The sequence below is a fragment of a genome, assembly GCF_019968985.1.
Source record: "MAG: Porospora cf. gigantea B chromosome Unknown PgB_NODE_1146_length_7534_cov_124.619, whole genome shotgun sequence".
Taxonomy (NCBI): domain Eukaryota; phylum Apicomplexa; class Conoidasida; order Eugregarinorida; family Porosporidae; genus Porospora; species Porospora cf. gigantea B.
In genome coordinates, this window is record NW_027178542.1 from 1 (window position 1) to 7,534 (window position 7,534).

The 7,534-nt window shown below is 54.0% G+C and overlaps 5 protein-coding genes across 8 annotated transcripts; 2 read left to right on the forward strand and 3 right to left on the reverse strand.

The window, feature by feature from the left end:
• Window positions 1-17: 17 nt before the first annotated feature.
• Window positions 18-614, forward strand: KVP17_003967 (uncharacterized protein; the record flags this gene model as incomplete). Of its 2 annotated transcripts, none has more annotated exons than XM_068521761.1 (1): window positions 18-614. In XM_068521761.1, a coding segment is annotated over one exon (597 nt), but the record flags the coding sequence as incomplete, so codon positions are not given. The 2 variants fall into 2 exon arrangements, with proteins under 2 accessions (XP_068379407.1, XP_068379408.1); XM_068521762.1 differs by having other exon boundaries at window positions 243-614.
• Window positions 615-636: 22 nt separating this feature from the next.
• Window positions 637-2,370, forward strand: KVP17_003968 (uncharacterized protein; the record flags this gene model as incomplete). 2 transcript variants are annotated; one of them, XM_068521764.1, is made up of 2 exons in its annotated part: window positions 637-711; window positions 751-2,370. In XM_068521764.1, the coding sequence occupies 2 exons, from the start codon at window positions 637-639 to the stop codon at window positions 2,368-2,370; spliced, it is 1,695 nt and encodes a 564-aa protein (XP_068379410.1). The 2 variants fall into 2 exon arrangements, with proteins under 2 accessions (XP_068379410.1, XP_068379409.1); XM_068521763.1 differs by having other exon boundaries at window positions 637-2,370.
• A 59-nt stretch (window positions 2,371-2,429) lies between these two features.
• KVP17_003966 (uncharacterized protein) lies at window positions 2,430-2,798 on the reverse strand (the record flags this gene model as incomplete). Its single annotated transcript, XM_068521760.1, has 1 exon — window positions 2,430-2,798. One exon carries the CDS (start codon window positions 2,796-2,798, stop codon window positions 2,430-2,432), a length of 369 nt encoding a protein of 122 aa, XP_068379406.1.
• A 48-nt stretch (window positions 2,799-2,846) lies between these two features.
• KVP17_003969 (uncharacterized protein) lies at window positions 2,847-6,898 on the reverse strand (the record flags this gene model as incomplete). 2 transcript variants are annotated; one of them, XM_068521766.1, is given in 4 exon segments in its annotated part: window positions 2,847-3,089; window positions 3,128-5,527; window positions 5,543-6,609; window positions 6,649-6,898. In XM_068521766.1, 4 exon segments carry the CDS (start codon window positions 6,896-6,898, stop codon window positions 2,847-2,849), a joined length of 3,960 nt encoding a protein of 1,319 aa, XP_068379412.1.
• A 151-nt stretch (window positions 6,899-7,049) lies between these two features.
• KVP17_003970 (uncharacterized protein) lies at window positions 7,050-7,510 on the reverse strand (the record flags this gene model as incomplete). Its single annotated transcript, XM_068521767.1, has 1 exon — window positions 7,050-7,510. A coding segment is annotated over one exon (461 nt), but the record flags the coding sequence as incomplete, so codon positions are not given.
• Between the last annotated feature and the right edge of the window lie 24 nt (window positions 7,511-7,534).

Below are 7,534 nucleotides of genomic sequence, written 5' to 3' on the forward strand. Positions count from 1 at the left end.
AAGGATGGGAAAGGCAGCAGCAGTACCCAGGCACCGAGACAAGAGCGTTGGTGGTCGGCGTAAGACGGTTGAAGAGGTCGCTTTTCCGACCATTCCGCCTGTTGACCAAGGGCTCAACGGTCACAATTGATAAGCATAGTTGCTCAGGGGGACTCAGTAAAGTGCCATCCGATGCTCTACGCGATGTATTGAGGCATCAACCGTCCTCTGCGGTCCAAGAGTTTCGGAAGGCCCTGCTGGACATGTGTCCAGCTCTGATGGGTGCCGTCCTAAGAGAGTTAAAATCTCTGCGATCCATGGAGACGGAGATGGAGGATAGGGCGACCTTCGCCGACGAGGACCCAGCCCAGCAAACGTTACACGACCTGGAACGCGAAGTGACCGCGATGGCGGAAAGGGCGGCTCTTATGAGAGCAATGGACCGGAAAGCGCAGGCGGTGGTTGAACTGAAGCCAACAGAGATACTTGAGACAGATATCGCCCACTGCCAAGACGAAATAGACAGGACCGCAACCGAGCTGCGCGAGACCCTCGAGGCGAACGCACTTCTGCAGACCCAGGCCTCTGCGCTGTTGAAGCGGCTGTGTGATGTGTTGTCTGTGTTTGAACGGTGAAGGCGACTATTATTACGCGTTTATGCTGGACCGGCTGAGTCCTCTCGCCCTCAGCCTCGTTCTTGACTTCGCTTCGTTCGACCCTTGCTTCAAACAGGTAGGTCCGCCTTTTCAGAGTGGGTTTTATCCTTCCCAGGTGACGCCCCACCACAGCTGTGTCTATGCGACAGTGCCTCGTATTAATCGAGCCCTTCGACGTCTCATGGACCGCGTGCCAATATCGCGATCCGTCACTGGCTCTGTGTTTCAACTCATGAATCCAGCACAGAGATGTCGAGTCAAGAACTTGTGTTTGTCATCCGCATCCAAGGTTACGCCCTTGTCTAATGCCGCTGTAGATCTCACAAGACCCAGTGGGATTCCCGACGCTTCCAACGTGGAGAAGGTATGGCTCGTATGTGACGAAGACACGGACATACCCATATTTTGCCCAAACCAGGCAAGCTCACTACGGATAGGTAGCCGGGTAAGTCGTCCAGTTATGCTACCGGCCTGTCTCCGAGAATTGGAGGTAGGTCCTGCGTACACTCACAATTTCGACGCCTTCCCCCCCTCCCTTCGTGTTGTTAAGTTCCTCTCCGATTCTGTGTCCAAGCCCCAGTCGCTTCGCCTGCCTCTAACGCTCGCACCGCGGCTAGAAGTTCTCCACCTACCGTCTTTCTGGAACGAAGTGCTAGAGCCAGGTTGGCTTCCCACGTCGCTGCGGGAATTAAGACTGGGTTACATGTACAATCAGAGTTTTCTGCCAGAATCTCTGCCTCCTGCGCTAAGGAAGCTCGCCGCTGGGCACTGCTTCTCCTCGGCGCTGGATCATCTACCGGCCTCCCTGGAAACATTGAAGCTTGGATCGATGTTCAACCAACCAGTCGGTATTCTGCCCAGTAGTCTGAAACGATTGATTTTCGGATCTGCATTCTCCTACAGTTTGTCCAATCTAGACTTGCCTCATCTTGAAGATCTAGTCCTTGGTTACCAATGGCGGCATCCAGTGAGCTCCGAGTGGCTTCCAAGCAGTCTCCGATCCTTGACGCTAAAGGCGCTGGACTACTTCTCAGAGGACAACGTCTGCCTTGAGAACACCAACATTGAGCACCTGGTGATCAGGCATCTCATCGCTGATCGTCTGCTGGCGAGCACCCTCCCACGAGGGCTGATCTCTTTGGTCATCCAAAAGGCCAAGGGGCCTGTGGATAACCTACCCGAGACACTACAGGACTTCTCCCTAGGTCAAAATGAAGGGACGTTCCCATGCTTACCCGCAGGCCTTAAGCTCCTAAAACTCTCCTGCTATGATGGCCCTCTGCATCTACCACCTGCCCTGGAGCGCCTGTGCTTGGGCGTCACGTTCAATTCTCCGTTGCCGCCGTTACCGATGGGCCTTCGTGAACTGTTTTTTGTTACGAGTTTCAACCAGCCCATCAGCCCCGGAGTGCTTCCCCCCTCCCTCCGCGTTCTTGCCCTTTCCAGTCGGTACAATAGGAAGCTCTCTGGCATTCTGCCGCAAGGGCTGCGAAAGCTCGTGCTGGGACCCGCATACGACGCTGTCTTTGTCGATGGTGACTTGCCAAGCAGCCTGCGTACCCTAGAGGTGCAGGGGAATAAGCTCGACATCCGTCGCTGCGTGTTGCCCAAACACCTCTCACGACTTGTGTGCGGTTCATATGCAGTCGCTGAACAACAAGCCATCAAAGAGGCCACGGGTCACAGAAGCGCTGCTGCTTTCGAGGTTCTACCGCCATTTTTGTGCCTGTCTTAACTCGTTTAACGATCCAGTAGCGTTTGTTTAACGATTCCATAACGAAACACGAAACGAGACTACCCGTACTCTATCCTAAGCGGGTGGTTCTTGGGCAGGTCATTGCAGATGGAACCCATGCTCTGCCGCCAAGAGCAATTCTTACGATGTTTGACAGAAACCGCTAAGTCGTTGCGACGACCGAACAAATGACTCAGTGAAAAATAACCATCAGTGGGAGGAAGAGTCAGAGTCGGATAATCTTCTCTGATTTCCTCCCCAAACAGATGGATGAATTCTCCCAATGTCATGTCTGGCGGGACAAGGAGCTTCTCGCTGCCGACGCTCGCGAGAGGACCATCTGCTCGAGGCTCAAGAAAAACGGGAACGAGTGTGGGGTAGACTTTACGAATGATGCCTATCTCTGATGGCAGAGGACAGACGTGCATGGGCGACGACGAAAAAATAGAATTATGGAGTCAGGGTGATCTGTCAAGTCACTTCACAGGCAGGTCTCGCTGGCTCAGCTGCAGTCTGATGGTCACGTTCATGGCTGCGAGCTCATTACAGACATACCGAAAGACGTAAGGGATAGACACCAGCCTGGCTGGGATGTCACAAACGCGACAATGCGGTACGGGCGTACGGCCTCCTACACGGCGACCCTTCCCCTGACTGAGCGCGGGAGAGAGCAAACTGCCGCACTTGGGGCAGACGAACCCCTTGTGCTCGTCAGAACACTGGAAGAAATGAGAGTCGCAAATACAAATGTGCCTACGTGCATCAACCGGTCCTGAAGGATGGCTGAGCAGCCGTGGGCCAGCATGGAGTCGCGCTCCATCTCGCCAAAACGGATGCCGCCTCCGCGCTTGCGACCCTTGATCGGCTGGTGCGTGAGAGAGTCAATGGGGCCCGTTGACCGCACTTGCCACTTGTCACTGACCATGTGCCTTAGGCGCTGGTAGTAAATAGACCCGATGAAGATGTGAGCCGTCATCTCGCCTCCGAAAAATCCAGAATGCATAGGCTCGTAACCGTAGTACTGATAGCCACGGGACAGCAATTCCTTGCCGAAATAGTCGACCGCAGGGTCCCTTTCGTGCCGTTGCTTCTCGTCAGGAGTCATATACCGGCCTCCTCGCTGTACCCAGCCCTTGTAGCCGCCTTCATCAGTCCACTTCACGCCTGTTTCAGGTCGCAAGGGAAAGTCTCGGAAAGGACTGCAGTCGCTATAACGGCCCTCTAGAAGAGAGACTTTGCCGGCCATGGATTCCACGAGCATACCCACGGTCATTCGACTTGGGAATCCGTGCGGGTTGAACACCAGATCGGGCACGATACCACTGCCGGTGAAAGGCATATCCTCATGGGGCATCAGCATGGAGCAAATGCCCTTCTGTCCGGCGCGACTCGCGAATTTATCACCTACAATTGGGTTTCGGACGCACCGCAGCTTGATGCTGGCTCGCATACCGCTGGGGCCGCCGCGCATTCTGCGGATCTTCGGGTCGACCTCTACGGGGCTGATAAGGTTAATCTTCTCAACGTATGCAGGCTCGGAGTCCTTGTAGTAAGTGACGCTGCTCACAGGGCGGCCGTCAGCTCCGGTCTGGCCCACATTCACCGTTCGGTAGAGAGGGGACCCCACAGTTAGATAGGTACCAATGGGCGCGAAGCCGTCCACATCCAGACCCTTTTCGATGGGCTGCCCTGTGGGACCTCGGTTGCTGAAACTGTAGTTTCGGGCGTCTTTGAACTTTGCTGAAGCCGGATAAGAGTCGACCAACTTCTGCTTGTAAACCACCGCATTGCAGAATCCTCTCTCCACGCTAGACTTGTTAAGGATCATTGCATCTTCCATGTCGTAACCAGTGTACGCGATTACGGCTACAATAGCATTGGTTCCCGAGGCATATTCGTCAAAGTCGTACTTTCTGTAGTCGCTGGTTCGCACGATGGGCCTCTGTGGAAAGAGTAGTCTGTAGCTCTTGTTGTCCGTTCGCATTGGAACATTGTGAAAGGGGGTACCCATGGTTTGCTTGAGCATTTGGCATTGGTACATGTTTCTGGGGCTTTGATTGTGATTGGAGAAGGGCGTCAGAGTGGAAGTGATGGAGAGCATAGACGTAGGCTGCATCTCGAGATGGGTGTATTTCAAGGGTACCATCTCCGTCAAGTCGCCTAAAATGGAGCGGAACGCCTCGCCGGTAAGCCCGCTGGGTGGAAGTCCGTTTGTGTCGCCCAGGGGGCTTACGGGCATCGTGCCTGATGCGCGTAGCTTCTGAGTGCAAACAAGCCTCATCTCTTCTTCTTCTCGCTGATGACGGAGGCTAGTCAGCTGTTCGTGAAAATCATCGGGTATTGGAGGGTCCTCTCCCGGACCTCTGTTTGTGTAGCGTTCGACTAGCTTCGCTTGCACAGGAAGCAGCCGTTCCGCCTTTGAAACCTCCGACGGAAGACAGGCGATGTTCATCCAGGGTTGGGCTAGAGGCCCAATCCACTCTCGTTGTCCGGATTGAAGATGTCGGACAGGTCTCACACACCTACCGTTCCCGCAGAACAAGAAGATGCCCTCAAACGCTCCGCAGCCCTTCTTGAACGCGGCGATCTCCATATGGACTGGTAGTCCCTCCGCCCCTGTCATCTTCGTCTGTCGAATCAGCTTCACCCAGTGGTCGAACTCTCGCCTCGGTACATGGCATATAGGCACGCCGTCCACGACGACCGGTACAGAGTTAGGCAGGCTGACGGGAGGCGTGATGGTTCGCCCACTAAGGTTGACAGCGACGTTGCGCTTGTGGAAGAATACCTTGAGCGCGGCTCGGCCGGCGAAACGGTCGCTTTCCATCACGGGCACGCAGCTCTGACTCATGTGCAACAGCAGGCCGCAAGGTCCGCCATCGGGTGTGTGAACGGGACAGAGGAACCCCCAGGTTTCTCCTAGCAGCTTCCGTACCTCAGTGGTTCTCATTTGCGCGAAGAACTGTCCGCGGTGAACGGCTCGGAAATGGGCCAGGAAGCGGTGAATGTTGAGTCTATCAGCCATTACCGTCCAACCAGAGAGCTGCTGCAGATCCAAAGTGTAGGTTTGGACGTTTCCAGTCGCCATGAAGTAGTTTATCCGATGTGCTACGTCGCCTTGGGCCCGCATGAGTATCTTCTCGAACAACGTTTCTGACTGTATAAGAGTTACTGGATTCTCGCCCGTCTGTTTGGCCACGAAGAACTCATAGTTGTAGCTCATCTTGACGCTGACTAAGGCCTGGTACAAAGCCTCCTTCAGAATGCTGGCGAACATTTGACCTGGGCCGATTAGCTCTTGGTAGGCAAAGGAGTCGACGTTTTCAGGAGGTATGTCACCATGCACCAGGGCTAGCAGCTTGCGGTACATGAGAAGAAGCGTCTCGAACTTGTCGTTCCAGTTGTCGGTGTGAACCAACACGTACCGATTGATCACCATACGACCTGCATCCTCGAAGGTGGCTCCGGGCTTGAGTTTGTTAGTCAGGCCATCATAGAAAAACTTCCCCAATGCCGCTAGATGTCGGTCTTCGTACTTGTCTACTTCCGTAAACATGGCTTCCTGGTCTACAAAGGCTTGCCAGAGGAATTCCAATTTCGTGGTCCGTTCAGCCCCATTCTCTCCCAACAACTCCATCCCAAACAACTTCTGCTTCAGCTGTTCCATCTGCAGAGTCGGCATCAAAGCCCTCAGCAGTACCCAAAAAGGACACATGTACTCCGCTCTGTTGAGAAGCACCCGATAGCAGCACTGCTCGTCTTCCGTGAAGAAGGCGATGTTATTGGTGGAAGTGCCATCAGTGCGCATGCACCGCATCAGAACCGCGTACTCCGTGAAGAACAAGTCTCTGTCTTTGAGCCTAGGTTTGCGGATTGCAATGGGGTAGTTAGTCCGTTGCTGGATAACAAAGCGAATGCAGCGTTCGTTTCCGTTGATAACGAAGTACCCGCCTACTTCGTTCACGTCCTCAGCGGCAGCGCGTGCCATCTCCCCGGGCTGCAGGCCAGACAGGTGACACCGATTTGATCGGACCATCACTGGCATAGTACCGACCATAAGACGGAGCTTCTTGCTTCTGCCCTTCACCTGGTTGTGCATCAAGAACGTGACGTACAGAGGAGCGCCATAGGTGCAGTGGGCATTCCGGCAGTACCAGGGGAACATTCGCTTATCAAAGCCCTCCGCGTCCTGGCGGATGGGGTGACCGAGCTCCAGGTCGCTGACGGAGATTTGCAGATCTGCAACATTGTGAGGAACGAAAATTCATGTCTACTTACATTCCGGCGACGTGTAGCAAGGGTCCAACGCATAAGCATCTTCGTAGTAGGGGTCGACCCAGCAGCTGTCAAGGTGTCTGGGAATTTCAGGCAGGTAGTGGTCGATGAATGTATTGAAAGACTCAATGTGGGGCTGTGTCGCATCCACAAGTTCCTGGTTGTATGTAGGGTCTGTCCACTGTGCCTGCGGAGGCGAGTAGAGCCGGCGTCTGTCGGTCTCGAAGTCGACGGTCTCCTCCGAAATCTCCATCCGTATTTGCCGGTTTTCGACATACTCCGATGATCTACAGACTTTGCCTCGTCAAGCTGGTGCTTCAGAATGACTAGTGTCGACATCGTCACAGCGTTGTGTGCACTTCTACTGACATCGGATAACATCTAGCTTTAAACACGTTAATACATTAGATCTCGATTTCGTGCTTCAAAAGGTTGAGCACTTTCTCAACGGGGAGTCTGAACTCAATTTGCACCTCCCCATCTTCCAAGCAGCAGGGGGAGGGGCATACGCATGGCGTTGTAGTGGGCAGTCCGGTAGGTCCCTGTGTAGGACCAGTGATGCCGGTTACTCCAGTGATACCAGTTACGTCTCCAGTCACATCAGTGATTCCTGTGATACCAGTTACATCAGTGACTCCGGTTACTCCAGTGATACCAGTGACGTCTCCAGTTATATCAGTGACTCCGGTTACTCCAGTGATACCAGTTACATCTCCAGTCACATCAGTGACCCCGGTGATACCAGTCACGTCTCCAGTCACATCAGTGACTCCTGTGATACCAGTTACGTCTCCAGTCACATCAGTGATGCCAGTTACTCCAGTGATACCAGTGACGTCTCCAGTCACATCAGTGATGCCAGTTACTCCGGTGATACCAGTTACATCTC